This window comes from Leptosomus discolor, chromosome 24, assembly GCF_034619465.1.
Source record: "Leptosomus discolor isolate bLepDis1 chromosome 24, bLepDis1.hap2, whole genome shotgun sequence".
Lineage (NCBI taxonomy): Eukaryota > Metazoa > Chordata > Aves > Leptosomiformes > Leptosomidae > Leptosomus > Leptosomus discolor.
The window spans coordinates 4,286,703-4,305,699 of record NC_141414.1 but is presented as its reverse complement, the minus strand read 5'-3'; the positions used below and the strand labels follow the sequence as shown (position 1 = coordinate 4,305,699).

The following is an 18,997-nucleotide window of genomic DNA, read 5'->3' as shown; positions in this document are numbered from 1 at the left end:
CATTGCTAGGAGATAACGAGGAAGGACAAAAGTACCTCACTGGGAGCTGCTGTTCCCAATTTTAAAACTGGCATTTAGTTTCTCGCCAGCCAAAAGAACACTATTTGGGTAGAGCCACCACATTTCCTTCTGTGCTTCTGAACTTGCATTGGCAACACAGAGTTTGCTCAACCAGCAGGGGATGCATGCTTTACTGAAATACCACAGCGTCTGCGGTCTGTCACCCCCTGCCCTTGGATACAGAGTGGCACACAAGTATTTCAACAATGAAGATAAAACATAACCAAAGAGTGACACAGATTCCACATTATTTAGCATGATCTGCTGCAAAACAGGCTGAGGACCTGAGACTACTCTGGCCCTACTTAATTTTATCAAAAATGTTTGCATACAGACGACTAACAAGCATCCACTTCCACCAGATCAGGGCTACCTCATCAAGTTTCTGCTGAAAAAGACGCTTGATTTCCTCTTTCTGTGCCTGGCAGTGGGTGAATAACTGCTGTGCTGTCCCCAGTAACTGAGCATTCTTTTCCTGGAAGAGGGAAGAGTGAGAAAATACACTTTAAGCACCAACTGCAGCATGGTCCATCTTAATAAGATGTTTACATCTAGTTTGTACACCAAGTTGGGAGAGAACCTGAGTTCAGAGGGCAGTTGTGTGAACTAATCTAGCTCTGTCTCAGACTTCCGTGAGCCTGTATTTGTTAGTGTTCAACACCTGGTGAAGTTAAGTAAGCTGAAAAGAGCTTTTAAGTAGGTTTTTTCTGCTATATGCTAAAAGATAATCAGGACAGTCTTAAAATTCACTTTTATCCTCCTAGTGCATTGTAAAGAAGCAGTAATAATCACATCCGACAGAGCAGAAATGGAACTGGCAAAGATTATCTGTATGAAATCTGTTACTAAACTGGGAACAGAATCTAAATCTCCAGAGTCCCAATGCAGAGTTTTCCTACACAATACTCACGGAAGACACACAGTAAATGAAAATACTGTGGGGAGGAGGTAGGAAGAAAGTCATAAATAAGCCAAACCACTTGTACTTCTAATGCCAAAATTACTTCAGCGAGCCACCCGACCCTTCCACTCGCAGAACATTTCCTGCCCATAACATTCCTCGACTAGATACTGGCTGGTCCATTCCATGGTCATGCACTATGTGAGCAAAGGGCAAGGACGGGACTGGCTGAAGAGTCTCATTTATTCTGTTCTAAACTGAAAGATGAGCGCAGCAAGAAGAGCGAGCTCTGGAGATCACATTTTCCTCCCAACTTTCGCTGCTGAGGCCAAACAGGAATTGTTCCGAAACTGAGCCATCACTCCAGAAAAAGTGGAGGACAAGGGCGAAAAGCACCTTGATCTTCCAAGCAGGGCAGCAGCACTGCTGACAAGTTCCACATGGGCGAGAAAACACAGGACTTGGCGTAGAGCTCTTGCTGCCTCTCATGCCAGCAACTTGGGAAAACAGTTGAGTCACTGCACTGCTAAAGGGACTGTCACAGGTGATGCTGAAAAAAATCATTCATGCTTTCACCAGCAGCCGTTCCACCCAGCCTTTAGCAGCAGTGGAGGAGCTGAGAGCTCCATCTAAGGGTGATCCAGTGAACCAGCAGTTCACAGCATCTTATTTTAAAATCGAATTACAGAAACATTCTTCTTGTACTTGAAAAACCTTCATATAAGAGGGCGTTATGAAATAGATGATACAACAGCACCTCATCCAGCAAAGTTCTGCTTCTGCCTTTGTGAAGATCGACTTGCCATGCTCTCCGTGTAACACTCCATTAAAAGAATATTTTCATACTGAATTCTTCAGTTTAATGTCTTGAAGTATGAACCAGCTGTCAGACAGCAACACAAAGTGATTGCTTTTCCACACTCTCCATTTATACTTCCAGTGTACAGCACAATACTTGCATGCTATCACTTCTCATGCTATTTTCAGTGCAAGGAGCTAAGTTAACCTTATGCTGACTTCCCTGACAAGTACAGAGCAAACAGAAAAATACGCTGCTTAAGGAGAAAGTTGAAAATTCAAAGCGCTGTTTGTGAAAACAAATGGAAACAACCATAGAAAAAGGTTTGCACAAACACCACATCAGTATCGACCAATTCTCCGTAACGAACAGGGTGGCACAAATTAGCCTCTCCCATATGGAAAAAGAGTTCCCATTATGGAAAACACCACAAAACAATGCTACAGCTTTACGCTGACACTTCCTCAAAGGCCACAAACCAAAGGAAAGCTTCCACAGGGGCTACCAAAAACTGGAATTGGCCAGAAGTTAAAAGATTATTGTTGACCTCTATGGGGAAAGGGTCCTCCACAGAAGTAGCAGGTAGAGTCTCTCTCATCAGGGCTAATTTAGGAAGCAATTAAATTATTCATGATTGAGGTAAAGCAAAACAAGAAGAAAAGGTGTTTAGCCAGTAAATCTCCTCCCTCTGCTGGGGAGATGGCTCCACAGCAGAGAAAAATGCCACTTAACAGCTGCAGGATTTTCTTTGCCTTTCCATGTATTTCAACCCACGACTTGATAAATTTACACTTTGCCCACCAGTGCAATCTTAACACATTAAGATTATCAATACTAAGGATGCTTCATTAAGTGTCTTAAATCAGTGATGACAGTTTGGTTTCTTTAATCCCATACTTCAATGTTGTAAGTGTAATGAGCCATCCTGACGCTACAATACTCAAATTCATTTACAGTGGGAAAAAAATAGATGTCAAAAACCAGAAAATTCAGCTCCAAGGAATTAGTATCTGTGTGTTTTTCAAGACACTCCTCACTCAAAGTTGCTACAATCTTCCACTACACTAAGCACCATTTAATTATCTAAGAGCACTCCGACTAGCAGCTTGCAGGATGCATCCATGCAGGGAAGCCCCCCTAAGAGGTGGGCAGGGATGCATTCAGGCAGTGCAACTGCTGGAGAGGTTGACCACCACCTCTTGCTCCTGTGACCCATGAGACATTTAGAGAAGCAAAGCAGCTGCCAATCCCAAATGGAAGCAAAAGGACAGTGTTCAAGACACCAGCTTCCTGCACAGGTACACACAGCTTCATGTCAAAACAGAGGAAAAAACCAAAATACTGAATTAAGTCTTATTTGGTGGAGGGACACCAGAGGAAAGAAGAGGGGAGGTGCATCTCTCCCAGTTTGCAGACGGGAAATTTAAGCACACACGGTCTGATTGAGTAGCAATAAAATCCCCAGGTACAGTCACTCAGCCTAAGCATTACTCTGGTATCGTCTTCATAACTGGCCTGGCGCAGCACCGGTGTTAAGTGTCCGCAATTCCAATCTCCAGCATTTTCTCCCACCTCTACGGTATCTGGTAGTCTGGCAATTTTGTTTAGAAACGTTAGAAGTGAGACCTACCTTTTCCTGCTCCAGTAACTGTTGCAGACTTGCTTTATACTGAGGGGTTTTCATGTATGCCATGAACTGCATGTACTGGATCTTAAAAGAGTCTGCAAAATAAAGGAGGAGATGATACATTTCAAGTGAGAGTTAAGTGCAATGCTCCTATTTACCCCTCTTTGCTCCCTTGACACCTCTCCCCGCTTTGCGCTCTTTTGCTTTTTATTTGGACTGTAAGTCAGACCAAGCCATTAAAGATCAATTTAGAGCACACTGAAAATCCATCTTCTGATGCAAGCTGAACTCTTGGATCCATTAGCTACTTATAATAGGTACCCCAATGGAAGTCATGACAACGCATTCAAAAACACAGAGGAAGATGATGGATGCTAATGGTGTGTTTGCACGATGAAAGAGGAGTTGAACAGCTTTTAATGCACTGTAAGTAGAAACAATAAAAGAGATTAGCTGTAACAGCCAAAACCAGCCCTGAGCTCCCCAGCGTCACAAGGCAGGGCTTGCTGTACTCCTCCTACCTCCACACCGACAGATGACAAGCTCCACACCCACGTTTACCCTCCAAGGAGCACTTGCTTCTCTTTGTCCTCCTATCTCCAGTCTGCTATTATTACACAATGAACCTTCCTTCTCCCCAGCCCTCACCACTGGGGCCCTTTCATCATAAAGCCAACCACAGGATTAAGTCCAGTCTGCTGCAATCACAGGCAGCCAAAACACGGCATAGATGGTACATGGATTTTTGCAGCAAGGTTTACTCCAGACAAGTGTCATTCTCCCCGCTCTCGACATGAAATGTCCCTGTAAATCACTCTTCTTCTCTCTCTCTCTACCTGAGAAATCAGTCATAACTAAGACACCACAGCAAGCGAGCAGGAGTTAAGGACATCACAGATGCCCTTGGTCTCTAGACAGACACACGACATCAGATTCCCAGATGATCTTAGACTGGCTCATGCCCAATGCCAAAGCCAGAAACAGTTCGGGGCGAAGAGAAGACCCAAAAAACACCCTCCAAGTTTTTCCTTAAATCACCTCTTTTACACAGAGCATATTTTCCAACCACACCACCTTTGTGACCCCAAAAACTCAGCATCTTGTTTATTTTGCTCTAAGTTTTGCAGAGAAAATGGAGTGGTGTTCCCCAAGATTGTATCATTTAAGAGTAAGAGAATGGTTTCACTTAAAGTTATTTCTGACTAGCATTTCCATTTAAAGTTATTTTGGATTCCTACTAAACCAAAGCTTACTTCCTTTTATGCCAAACGAGCTGAAACATTGTCAAAAAACAAATGCAGAGCAAGACATCGACTTCAGCAGCAAGCAAGAGAAGAGACCTCGTGGTGATGCCAAGAAGAATGGGAAGGAGCTATCCCCCTCTCCTGGTCACTGTACAGCTTTCCACAGCAGCTGTCTATTAGCAGCCCTTCGATACGTTCAGAAGCCTCAAAGCAGAGGCTCCCACGACAAGCACGGTGCCAACATCAGTCTTACCTAGCAGCTTCTGTAGTGCGGGTGGGGTAGGTGTCACCAGTAGCTGGTTAGATGAATGCCGTTGCACTTTAGGAGGTAGTTGGTAATATGGACTATGAGGTGACTTGTATGCATCTAAAGGGAGAAACAAAAAGAACCCTTCAGGTTATGGAAGTCGGTGTTTCTGGCAAGTACAGCAGCTTTACCGTTAGAAAACAGGTCATTACAACACAAGATCTGGTAACTTAGCGAGACCACCACAGCGCAACAAATTGTTTGGAACGACATCTATGATTTGTCCTCAGACCAGCAGCAGCTGGGACAAGCTATCAGCCACAGCTCAGCTCCAGCTTCTGGCCAAGCACCTACAGACTGATTCAGTCACCATCTTCTCACAGAAGCACACCACCATCTCAAGGGTTTTGCTTCGGTGGCAAAGGAGATGTTATGACACAAAACCAAACCAAACCTAGCAATAGAGGAAGAACGGCCTCCAAGCATGCACTCAGAGCCTCAGATACTTATGCAGGCTAATGTGGCAGGGCAAGGCTTCTTCCAGTGCCAGCCTTGAACTCACCCTGAGGAGAGGATGAAGATGTCTGTGAAACAGTTTGAGCGTGCAGAAGTTCTAGTGCAGTTTGGTTCTTCTTGGTCTTGCGCTCTGTATTTGCAGTGTTCATTTTCTTGGGACGCCCTCGTTTCCTGCCTGCCATTTTCCTGCCTTTTTTACTTAGCTTTTTCTTCCGTGCTTTGGAGGGAGATGGCTTTTTAACAGAATTTGCCGCAGCCTTTTCTTCTTCAGCACCAGAATCCTAAGAGATTTTCAAAATCCAAAAAGCACTTTAGTCATTTCTACCTACCTATGCAGCATTTCTTTTAAGCAAGTGTTAATAATTTTATGAAAGAAAACTGATGCGTTGTAGTTAAATAACTTGCCAGTGAAGTAGACTTGCCTGGGATAAGAGCTGTCCCCAACAACCAAGGAGTTCTGCTCATTCTCTTCTGGACTTACTCATTACAGAAAAGGAAATCTGTAACTGTTGTCTAAGGACAGCTGATTGTTCACCCTGTACTGACTATATTCTTCAACCAGATTTCATTAAAAAGTCGAAGTACATTCAATACTTCATATTTCTGTGCATGAACAGTCACGGCACTTCTAGCAGTATTATGAAAGGGAATGAGAAAGTAAATGAGTCTTTGCAAAAGAGACTCAGCACACTTTGAACTCCATTCAATAGGTTATGACTCAGGGAAAGCTCTGCAAGCTGGTGCTGAAGGTAAGCGAGGGTGGACAACCAGCTATTCTATTCATCTTGCAATACCTTTTTTCCCTGAACTAGCGGTGCAGTTCCTGAGTGTAGCTTTCATTAAGTCACTCCATCGTATTTTCGTCCACAGCAACAGCTATACCAGTTTATGCATTCAGAACAAACACAGTCCTCCCACAGAACCAGGCTTTTCCTGACACAGATTATGAATTCATGCACAGCTAAAGAGAAAACACATTTACTCTACAAAAATGAAGGATCTTCACCTTGTTTTCTTGAACCTTCGTTGGAGTAGTTGTGTTGCTCTTATTTTCTCTTTGTTGACGACGTCTAGCTGCCTCTTGTTCCTCCTGGATAAATGTTTTAAAAGACTTAATAATTTGTCATATTTATCATTTTTTAATACAGACCACCGTGCTTCCCAGCTTGGTCTTTCACAAGAGCTAGGTGTAAGTGCTCTTATCATACAACGCCTAATTTAAAAACAAACAAACAAACAAAACCCTTTTGTTACCAGCAAGGGAAAACAATTACCCTGCTTCAGGCAACACTCAGTGGGAAAAGGAAGGTAAATGCAAGTCACCCTTTTGCACCACATCACCTACTATAATGGGTTTAAACATGCAGCCACAGGGCAAAGGAGATTAAGCCCCAACCTCTTCCCTTATTCTGCCCCTCCCATTCCCACCCCCCACATCGCACATCGGTGTTGCAGGTTTTGATGTTGGGGGGGGTTAATTATTAAATATTTCAATAGCTTTACCTATATCCCCAACATTTCACGTGTTGCTACATCACTTTAAAAATCCTACATGACTTGAAATGGCAAAGCCATCACTCATCATCTAACTCGACTTTAGCCAAGTCTGCAGAGGAGACTAAAAAAACAAAAGCAGCAACTTTTAAGCTTGATTTTCTACTAGTAAGGACAGGAAATTTCCAAGAGCTCATTCAAAGCCTTTCTTGTACCTTCCAGATGAGGTTTAATTTGCATGAGAATTCTGGCAATTCCAACACCTCTTCAATTTAAGCAAGTTATCAACCAGACCGTATAAATGGCAGGTTTAAATAGCCTCACCATTAAAAGCAGGGAAGTTCGAAAGTACACAGCTGCCACCCTGCCTTTTTTATTTTGACTGAGAAGTCTTTTTTTCCTCCCAAGTTTGAATGCAGCAATCTGAAATAACCCAATCTCAAAGCTACCATTAGTCTGTTTTCAACACACACTGAGCAAGTCAGTCTGAAGATGAACATTCACCTGAAGTTTTAAATTAAGTGGCCTCACTTAATTCTCTTACTGGGAATACCAGCCCCATCGGTTATTTCACATTAATCCAGCCCAGCACAGTCTCAAAAATCCTCTGGCATTTTAATTCCACATGTAATAGCACCGACTGCAGCAACTGACAACACATTTCATGTCTCAAATAGCATGTCCCAAAAGTAACATCTCAGAGCTCTCTTCAGCTTCATTTCCATGCAGCCGATCACTGGGACAGATTCAAACTATTATTTCCTCCTTTAACTTCAGTTCTTTAATGAACGAAGAGCTCTTTATGGACCTCCAATGCAAGGGGAAAATGGCTGCCCCATTAATTCTCTACTAGAAAGCTCCAGAACATGATCATATTATTGCTTGATGGCATACGATGCTTCACTTCAGTTAGCTCCACGCCCATGTTCCTTGCTTATCAAGAAAATTTTATTTTCTATCAATTCAGTAAATCTTAACAAGTGACTAAATTCCTCATAGTAGCTGCTCCATTATTTTGAGTTTTCTTCAGAAAATGACTGAAACTTACCCTGAGTTTTGGATTTTTGAGACTAGAAAAATAGTTTTCAAGCTGAAAATAGAAAGATAGGATAGTCATTTCCAAAGTCACAAAAGAACAAAATGTTAGCTTAAGACAAATGCAGAACTGCAGAAATTCTGACTGGTTTTCTTCTGATAAGCTACATCAAGCAGCCATTTTCATTCATTCTTTTTAGCGACAGACATGTGCAGCAGGACATAATCCAAGTCTCAACAAGGTTTTATCATTTCACCACTGCCTGTCCCTGTTTTAAAGCTTTGTGTCATACATCTCCACTCAGCAGAAGGTTATTTTCAATGAAGCTACTTCACTCTTGTACTACAATATTTATCCACCCTCTAGCATATTCTTTAACAAAGCATTACTAGACTACAGCAGACTCAGAAAAATGGTCTTACTATTGTATTGCAAAAAACTCACTGTGGAAATAAACTATTTCTCCACAAAAGTTTACATTTCTACAGGGTTGTTTCCGTTGTCTTTAACCGAAAAACCCCAGTGAACGCATTGGCATTGCTATGCAGCTTTGTCTGGTCCTACAGCAACTGAAAGTTCAACAAAAATTGAGGTTTACTGCTTGAATACGACAGAATGAAATGGTCCGTACATCACAACGCAAACTGAGGAGTTAAAGACCCACAGCCTTCACTCAGTGTGGAAGCTACAGCACAAGACCACCATTCTGCATAGCTGCACATTCTGGAGCACAAGAAGGAATTGTACTGGTAAATCCATGCACCTTCCATGAATTAACAGGCTGTAGTACTGCCCATAATCACTCTGCCCTGAAGCTGCCAACGGCCAAGCCCCGCAGCGTGACCTGCACCTTCCGCCAGAAGGAACAGGTAAGCGGCGAAGGGCACCCCCGCACTGGGTGTGCTGCAGGGCTGTAAGTACGCAAAGGAATAGGAAAACAATTCCCACAAGGAAAACAAGGAACTGAAGTTGGCATGGTGACTGCAGAGCAGGTAAAGCAGCCAGAGATTTACTGGCCCATATTTATACTCACTATGGTTCGGTCAATAGTATGCAGGTAGTAAGAAACTGGTTTCCCGGTCCATGACACAGACCCTTTCAGTGGTGATAGCTCCACAACTCTCATTATAGTGCCAATATCTAAAGGAAGAAAGTCGAGTTAGGGAACCCAAAGCTCGCTCAGTTTGCCACTCAGTCCCACTCAGCTGAAACCAGCCATGCAAGATAACGGCATATTCAAAACAAAAAGAGAATGTTTGTAGTCCCATAGCAATGTCCTAGAAGAAAGCACCGCAGCGAGTTTAAAAAGCAATTTCTTATTCTCCTGCTACGTGCACCCTACAGAAAACTTAAGAAATTTGGAAGATCTACCTTTCATTTCTTCAGAGACAGTCAGCCATTCTAGAGCAAAATTACGTGCTAGTGCAAGCTTTTAACAAACGGAACTTTCCTGAGTCTCAGACAACTTTTACAAGGAACCCAGCAACAACACATCTGCAGTAACAGGCAGATTTAATTAGCTAGAACCAGTAACAGAACGTCACTAGATCCAACCCATGTAAACTGTAACTGCACTATATTTGGACTGGGGACAAACATGTTTTCTATTTGCCTTGTTGCTTGTATTTGTTTTGTTCCCTACAATTAATAGGTATAGGACGTGTCTAAGCACTTCCATAACCACTGAACACTGAGTGAGTGGCACGACTGCAGAAGAAATTATAGCAGACTTTAATTAACTAGAAAATTACCCACAAGAGTCAAAAAGGAAGGTTTAGGATTCAGAAACGTCGACCACTATTTTAACCACATTTTAATACTTGTTTTGGTTTGCACCAACTCTTTCCACATTTCCATTTCTTCTTCCAGATGGAACTACTAAGGACAAAAATGGTATTGAGAAAAAAGGTCGCCTGCTTCTTAAAGCTTTATCTTTTCCACTACATTTTTTAAATTATTTAACTGTTCATCCTTCAGATCAAAACATTAGACAGACAGGCAGGCCACGTGACTCAAATCACACTTGGGCACAAAAAAACCCACCGAATAAGAGTATTATCAAAAACCTTCTGGGGCAGCAGCATAAAGCTAGCACAGCAGAGTGAAATCACCTTCTCCCCACGTGAGGGATATCGGCCACATCTGATGCCAAGAGCTCTAAGTCAGGACATTTCCCTGGAAGTGTCACTCAAGCAGGCCATCAAGACTGGAACAAGCCCCAGGCCCAGCACATCCCATCATGTTCATCTGATACTGGTATTTCCTGAGCACAGTAGGGTCACAGGATGGGATTAAGACCTAAAATTAATTCCCACAGTTGTCCCTCACTGTTTGTAGCGTACAAAGGTAATTTCTTTTCAGGACCTCTTATCTGAATCCCTGGAAGAGTTTCTTGTTAGTGGAAGCCATGATCTATTCTTATGCTAAGCCATCTCACTCACTCAAACCTTAATTAGCTATCTCTATATAATTTTAACATCACCATTCACATCAAGCATTAAATAACAGTTGATATCTAAAACTTCAGCATTCTAGAAAACTGTTCCCACTGAATCCACACTGGCGTGAAGGCTGAAACAGGATAAAGAACTGGCTCACAGTCATAATCACGGCTTTTATTAGGGGGAAAAAGTAGTGCATGTTGGCCCCTTTGCCTCCCCAGCACTTTTTTTAATAACTGCACTCTCCCAAACCTAGCAAAGAGAGAGATAACAAAATGGTCAGAAGCCAGGAAAGAAAAGGCTTGGGAGGCCAAAAAAAATTTATTGACATAGGCAGGTCTCCTAATTGAAACCTTAAAAGTGCCTTCTTATATTTCATCCAGTTCTAGTGTGCTGTAAAAGAGGTAGCAGGCTTTACTTAGGCGCTCTTTGTCTTAGCAAACTGACAGACTGATCTCAGCTCTCTGGAGGTCTGAGGATTTCCAGGAGTACTATTCTGCCTTTTTTTCCTTTTATTTTGAAGTACATGTCTACAAAGGACTGGCAAGCCAGGACCCAATGGTTAATAAGGTTCCAAACAATCAGATGCTACAGAAAAAGAGTATGAAACAGGAAGGAAAATGGCAGTTTTGTGTCTCTGATGCACAGGACATTCACAACAATTCAAGCTTAATAAAAATAACTCACAAAGGCACTATTTCAGTGAAACGCCTTAATGACAGTCTTCAAATTACTATTCTTGAAAAGCAGTTTACCATGAGTGTCAGGCCAAAAACAGAAAACACAGCTTGAGATTTGTAACTCACTCTGTTCCCTGCCATGTTTGCACAAGGAGGGGAACAAGGCATTTTTTAAATTTAGGGAGTGTTTTGCACTGGACACAGTAAATACGTGTAAAACCCTGCCTGGATCGTTCCTTGCTTGCAAAATGTCAACAATAAAAACTGAAAAAAGGTCAGAAGCAAAACCAGCAACACAGAGCATTGTTAGTAATCTCAAACCCTCATTAAACTGCAGTTCACACACTTGCAAAGGACAACATTGGCAAGTATCAAGTCTACGACGTTCAGAAGAAAAGAAAAACCAAAACTCTGTGGGCGATAAAACAAGACAGAGCAACCAGGCATTTATGGGCTGGCTCTGTTTGATCAATTTACGGCACAGAAGACAAGGCACTCGAAGTTGAACATTTCAGCTTCTAAGCCTCACAAATCATGACTGGTGGGATTTACCTGTCCAAATTTAGACAGCTACGGTATAAGGAACCTGCATGCAAGTGAGTCACTGCAGCTCTCTATAGTTACAGAAATGAATCACTACCTTGAAACACCTTATTTCTCTTCAACTATAAAAGATGCCCAACCCAGGGAAACGCTGACATTACAGGCGTCTAAACGCAGCAGGATGAACCCCATAAAAAGAGTGTCTGTTTGTTCCAGTGTTGAGTGGGTGTTTTTTGTTTGATTTTAAATACATCACTTCAGCATGTATGCTGTAATAATACAACAGCATTTTTCTATTTATTTCCACAACTCTTTAAAGAGCAACAAAACCCCACTACAGACACATTCAGAGAGTGAATATACCACAACTGTCATGAACAATAAATAGGGTAATCATACCGCTCAAGTTTCGACTGTTAATTCTAAAATTCAGAGGTGCAAAAGGTTTTGAGGACACAATTCTCCCACCTGGAAAAAGAAGAAAAAAAAAGCGCAAAGTCAGCTATCACTGTTTCTTCTAGAAATGGCTACTTATTAAATATAACCCAGTGCAAAGCCCGAGAGAGCAGACCTAACCACCCTACCACTTGTATATCATTACAAAAAAAATAAATAAATTACTTAACACTCATTCTGACAGCATCCAACAAAGTCAATATATTAGTCCTGCTAGGTAGCTATGAGGTGGCACCTCAAGGATCACTTTAAAATAACAGATCTTAAAACACTTAAAAAAAAAAAAAAAAAAAGCACATTAATTCTCACTGGCAACCTATAGAAATTTCAATTAGGAAAACCACTATCTCATTCCTAGTTAGTGTCTTTTATGCACAAGCCCCCAAAGCCCTTTTAAATAAAAGAACGCTAATCTCCATTTCACAGCTATTTGTGGTCATTCAGCCCAAGGCACAGAGCCTGAGCACCTTCTGGGAAGAGAATTAAGGTTTCTTCCTTTTGCAGAGAGCACTTGAACCTCCCCCACCTTGCCACTCCTCTCAAGTCACCACTAAACAAAAGTTTAAAAAAAAAAAAATAAGATCAACCACTAAAATTAAAGACGACAGCTTAAGTTTGGGGGGTTTATGGTTTGCAACAGAACACAAAAGTCACATTATTTACTTCAGCATAAAGCTGTACTATGGGAAGCCACAGCTTCTTTGTTCATGTCACACATTTTTCTTCTCAGAAATACTTATTTTTGTCATTTTTGCCATAACCAAATTAAATTGTTACTTATCCAAGCCGTTAAGAGGAAAGAAAAAAGACACCCCGGGCAACATAAGGGCCACAGAGGGGTTACTGGGCATCCCCAGTCACCAGTGTCTGCAATGTGACTCCTCAAGAAGCACACAAGACACCCAGTGACAGTGTCCCCATCTTAATACCCACTAGTTAATATCCAGCACTACATGTGACAACTGTGAACAGCAGAGTCCAGCAACTGAATTCAGTATCCAGCCACAGACTGTTTTGTCGGCTCCCGTAACAGGTAGGGAAGGACGGGCAGTTCCTCCCGCCCCAGCAGAGCTCCCTCCAAGCAGTCAGGTAGGTCAGAGCAGGTTTTAAGACGGGAACTAAAAAGCCCAAGAAATAACCGCTGCGGCGCAGACACTCGCCTGCAAGGCACAGAACGAAACCCACCAACGTGGCTTCTGATGGCTGTAACCAAGCCCTTACCGCCACCAGCTCCCCCAGTAAGCAGGAAACCAATGGGAAAAAGTTTTAAGTTCGATTCATTACCTTCCTTCATGTTTGCAAATCGCTCCTTCAGTTGGTGATCCACTTCAGGACCAAAGGCAAAATTATTCACAAAAATAACACTGCAAGATAAAGGTGTAGTTAATGAACAGGGACAGGCAAATGGCACCCAAGTATACACACACAACTGCCCCCACAACCAAGTCACTGTCACTTATAGCCCTTACTGTCACTTATAGCCCTTACAGCCAATCATGAAACTGAAAAACGCTGCTTGTCCCTGGCTACACAGCTACAAAATGCTTTCTCCTTGCATAGTGACCCAAAGCAGTACCTCACCTTTAGCGCTCACAGACACTGCCCACATAATTACATCTTAAAAATCTTCAATGCGTCTTGCTCTGCCAGTTCCTCTCAGCATACAGCTTGAGTTTTGCACCGTAAGTTTCAACATTTTGAACATTGTTAACGTTTGAACACAACGTAACATTGTTAATGTGCAAAGTGTTTTCACCCCTCTGCCGTGGTGAGATCATCAACCACCACCACAGCAACTACCAACACATTTGCAGTAGTCAATCCACACATGAAAAGCAAAACTCCAACACAACAGACACATTTCACCCCACTACTTTCTTCACACGCATCTAAAATATTACAGTAAAATATATTTTCTCTTCTAGCTCTAAATTCCCCCATAATACAGAAGACTGTTGACATCTCTCAGCATGTTTTCCCTGTCCTAATCCCAGCACTTCACCCTAACCCACAAGGCAGGAACTCCCATCTTTCTGGGTTAGGAAATGCAATGAGGGGGTTTTGTTCCTGAGGAAAAAAAAAAGTCATATGGAAACAAAGAAACTTGCACGTTGGTAGAATCACATCAGTGATAAAAACGTTTGGGAAAGAAACAGATTAAAAAAAATAAATACCCCTTCGTTTTTAAAAGTCTGGGCCTGGTCTAACTGTCCCTGGTGCCCATTTCCTACCAGCCTACAACAAGAGTCCTCAACATCTCTTGGAAGCCATCGAGCACCCTGCACACAAACTGTGAAAGCCAGTCTGGCATATTGTTTCAACATGAAGAACTGATTTCTTTGCAAGAGGTCTGTTTGAAAACTCCCCTCCTGGTGCCTCCACACATGAAACATGTTCAACACGGACACTGAGCTTAAGAGCAGCAGCCAAAGCTATTAAAAACCACGGATGAAAAAAATGTTTATACACCCAAGAAAAAAAAAAGTTATTCTTGCTACGCCTTGCTCTTGGAAATTTGGGAAACCCTGCCTGGCAAATAAGGCTAGCAGGGGTTTCTTCCTCCTCCGTCCCATCATGTGCCAAAAAAGAGGCCTTGCAGAAGAGCCAAGCATATTAATGGGACTAGAAAACATCCAGGAGAGGAAGGGAAAAAGACATGGCTTGCCAGATACATATTTTTTTAGTGTTCATTCTGGCACAGTATTTTGTCTGCACATGACAGGAGCACAGGAGCCCCAGCCCACCTTGCCTTCAGCCCTCCCTTCCGCACGTCTTGCTAAGCCACAAGCCCAGCTGTCAGCAGGAAGGAGCTGCGTGCTGCACGGCTCGCTCCCGTCTCGGCTCTCGAGCACGTAGCGCTGTGTCCTGGTACAAACACACCCTCCCCTTCAGGGCCTGGCCACGGGCCCACGCTCACGGGAAGGGGGACACTTCCACTTACTCTCTGAGACTGGACGGCTCCAGTGTGAATTCATCGCCCAGTCTGCACTCTCACTAGAGAGAGCGGACGCTGAACAGTTGGCACACTCGGAACGAACACAAGCACCTCACAGTTGTGAGTAAAAAGCTACTTCTTTTTGAACTCCTGTATCCGAGCGCAAGGTGGCTGTGGGTCAGCAGGCATGCAATTAGCTGCAGACCATACAAAACAAACATCTTCCAGCATTTCTGCATGCAGGTAGAGGTACTTCAGCTAGAGATAAACCACGACAAAAAGGAAATTTCTTCCAAGTTGCACAGAGAGCAGAGGAGTGTGCATTTGGAATAGCAAGCAACAAAGCAAAAACCCCCTATGCGGCAAGGCTGGGACAAGTCTGTCCACAAATTACGAGGTACCTCCAGAAGCTCAACTGAGGTACATAATAATGCAAAAGTCATCAGCCTGGCAGACACCTTCTTGCTGGAGCACTCTTAAAGCAGTGTCTTGGAAGCAACCCATAAATTGCCACAAGGCTGAAGACTTTCAGAGAGCCCTCTTTGACAACTGTCCTCCATTCCCCCACATAACAGGGTGGCCCAGAAGGTCATATAAAAATAAATACATTTTTTCTGTCCATAAGGCTGAAAGAATGTAAAGCCTTTAAAAATACAGAAGAATATTTTATATTATTTATTTGCTTTTGATAAATTTACTCCCTTTCCGCTAACATCAAAAAGGAGTCTAACCCTCTGTACAGTTCTTTACAGAAACAAATCTTCAAGACAATCAGCTTAAACGAATTCCCAATTTAAGATGGACTAGACTCACTTGGGTCTTTTGCCTTTTTTTTTTTTAAATGGAAAGCGAGCCTAGCTGTATGCACCAATAGCCAAGATAACTAGTGTTTTGCCAGAATCACTGACATGAGCTACAAAGATATGCAAAACAAACAGAGGTTTATACTTCTCTATATAACCAGAATTTGTCTTGGATACACCCTTGTATGTAATATCACAGGACGTGCATCTAAACCCATTCTTCTAGTCAGAAAACAGGATCTAAAGAGGCCATATAAAAATTGGCAGACAGACTTTTGTTATTTGCTATGGAAATTCTATATAAAAAGCTGGCCAGCCTCCCAATTTCCATTGTACAAACTCCCAAATATTCAGTCCATAAAGCAGCATTCAATTGCTGTACCGTACCTTGTGTTTGCAATTCTCTCTCTCCATTCTTCTGAGAGGAAATCACCTCTTTCCAGCTTAAAAAAAGACAAAGAACACAAAACACACACACACACGAGTTAACATTGTTCCTTTCTGCTCCGTATCCCTTCTCCTTTGGAGAAGGCCAGACATGCTGTGCCAACCCAGTGACACCACCACAAACAAGGCCGGGTGAAGTCTTTAGGAAATACCAAGGAGACAAAACACCCAGAGCTCAGCAGCTGGTCTCGGAGGTGCCTCCCTCTCTGCTCCCACCCTCAGCTCTCTCCTGCCATGGGATGAATGGGGAAGGGTCTCCGGGTGTCACCGATGCCCTACGCAGGCTGTGCTCCATGGAGAAGCCAGCAGTGCCGTACAGCACCCACACCAGAAATGATCAGTGAATGCCTCCTCGAGTCCCCACTGACCCCCGCGGCTCGGTCAGCCCCTCTTAGCAGAGGGGAATCAGAGAAGAGATTCAGCACAGCATGTGCTGGAAGCACTGGCTCATAATTCAGGTTCTTGTTGCAACCAACAGACAAGCATCTGATTTTTCTGTGGTACTAAATATAAATCCTGAATGCTTCCAACACTTGCAAGCTGGAAATCAAGTAACATAAAGGCCTTATTTGAAAATAGTTATGACTTCAGTGACTTATATAGTACTTTTCAGATGAAACCACATCAAGCCCCAGATCAACGCCCACAGCTACATAGCTTTTCCCCAGATTAACGTGGTCTCAGTTGTGCTTTTGAAATGAGAGAGGAATCCATGGGCCGTGCTGTTTTGCTGTGCCACAAGTAAGGCAAAAGGAGGGTTTTGGGGAGGAAGATAAGAGGAGGAGAGTAAAAATAATATGCAACTATATAACTAATGATCATTACACACTTCGAAGGGGCAAGTAAGATGATGGCTTATATCAGAACCTCAGGAACATCAAAGCATCGACAGTGACTGCGTCGCATCCTTTTTCTGCACATATTCCTTTGTACAGAAAGAAGTGAGCACTCCACATGCCAGCACTTGTTCTCCTTTAGTGACAACTCAAACAGAAGTGCCTGCACTGCAATGCAGACACACTCAAGCTACTTCCAAACCTTGCTAGCTAAGCCAGGATACCTGCCTCAGGGAAACACCAGTGCCTGGTGTCTTCCATTGTGGCTTTCTCTCGCCAGTGGAGCAGCCCGATGCCAGAGCCACAGAAGGGACGGCAAACTGAGGTAAACTTGGCTGAGCTATTGCGAAGGACAAGGCCACAGCTGCCAACTGGAGCGGGTCTGCTCCTTGGGAGGAAAGGAGGCGAAACAAAACAACCGAGTCCCAACGCCCTGCTGCTGCACACTGCACAAGAGGCCTGAGAAAAGCAAACTTCGAGGGTTCTCGGGCAAGAGGACAAGAACTTTGCAAAGAGCCTTAAATGTCAGAACCTAAACATGCTGAAAACAGCAGGTTAGAATAACAAAGTTAGTCAGAATTATCTGTTCCGCCAAACAGCTAGGCTGAAGGAAGATTTTAAAACAGAGTTGCTACCCGTACTCTCACACCTGCGGGGAGGGGATCATGTTTTGATAGCCCCGCTACAGCAAAAACAAAGTGTTTGCTGGAGACTGAACTCAGAGAGATCCAACCTAACGACGTACATCTAGGTATTTTCAAAATCTAAGGAAGAAACTTAATGCAACATCAGAACAGTTCTACAGAGTACTGAGTTCTTCTCACCTCATATACGGACACATTTTTTCTGGAGGTCTAAAAGCCCTATTTGTGAATAGAGACCAGCTCTAGACTATTTTTAAGAGATAATTTTTTCTCAAAGTCTTATCTGTTCTTGTAGTAAATAGTTTCATGGTTGAGTAACCAAGACACAGAAGAAAACCTACATGCAAGGCAACTATATTTATTTTACAGCTAGTTTTGCAAGTCAGCTTTTATATTGCAGTCCTCGACACCACACAGTTTCTAACGTCTACATGAGGTTTTCATACACTAACAGGAGAAAGAAAAACATTTGAAAAACAAGGAAGCACGATTACAAAGCCATAGTCTAGCAAGAGAACAAAGAACCAGCGTAACATGAAACTATTTTGAAATACTAAGCTTCATATAAAGGTCCTGAAATCTAACCTAAGTGGCTGTTATACTTTATTTGGATCCAGTTACACTATAGGTTTGTGCTGCCTATGTGGTTAGGAAGAGCGCAGTTATAGCCCAAATCTCCATGCTTTAGCCTGATATAACACATGGAGGTTGAACACTTTTGCAAGATATAACCCTGTCACAATTCAAATGAACCACAGCCCTGTTTAAACCTGTCTATTTTTGTATTGAAACGCTGCTCTAACTCGTACTTAGCCAATAGCTGAGGAAAAAAATCTCACCAGGAAAATACTGGAGTACAGAAATAACCAGATGGTCAACTGGCTGGGAGAAAATTGGTTATTTTTTCCCACTCCGGAAGCAAGACAGTGATTCATAGAATCACAGAATGGTTTGGGTTGGAAGGGACCTTAAAGATCATCCAGTTCCAACCCCCCTGCCATGGGCAGGGACACCTTCCACCAGACCAGGTTGCTCCCAGCCCCATCCAGCCTGGCCTTGAGCACTGCCAGGGAGGGGGCAGCCACGGCTGCTCTGGGCAGCCTGTGCCAGGGCCTCACCGCCCTCACAGGGAAGAGTTTCTTCCTAATACCTAATCCATATCTCCCCTTTTTCAGTGTGAAACCATTATCCCTCATCCTATCGCTACCCTCCCCACCTTTCCTGTAGGCCCCCCTGAAGCACTGGAAGGCCACTAGAAGGTCTCCCCGGAGGCTTCTCTTCTCCAGGC

General features: G+C 43.1%; 1 protein-coding gene across 1 annotated transcript in view; it reads right to left on the bottom strand.

Annotated features, from left to right (window-relative positions):
• The window catches only part of DOT1L (DOT1 like histone lysine methyltransferase), a 66,935-nt gene that overhangs the window by 12,167 nt on the left and 35,771 nt on the right, over window positions 1-18,997 (bottom strand). Inside the window, exons 8-17 of the mRNA XM_086477711.1 lie at window positions 16,170-16,225; window positions 13,329-13,408; window positions 11,988-12,056; window positions 8,958-9,064; window positions 7,937-7,978; window positions 6,401-6,484; window positions 5,441-5,675; window positions 4,885-4,998; window positions 3,391-3,482; window positions 434-535 (exon numbers count right to left, since the gene is read on the bottom strand). Of these exons, the coding sequence (XP_086333837.1) occupies window positions 434-535; window positions 3,391-3,482; window positions 4,885-4,998; window positions 5,441-5,675; window positions 6,401-6,484; window positions 7,937-7,978; window positions 8,958-9,064; window positions 11,988-12,056; window positions 13,329-13,408; window positions 16,170-16,225 (981 nt within the window). The remainder of the gene's footprint in view (window positions 1-433; window positions 536-3,390; window positions 3,483-4,884; window positions 4,999-5,440; window positions 5,676-6,400; window positions 6,485-7,936; window positions 7,979-8,957; window positions 9,065-11,987; window positions 12,057-13,328; window positions 13,409-16,169; window positions 16,226-18,997) is intronic.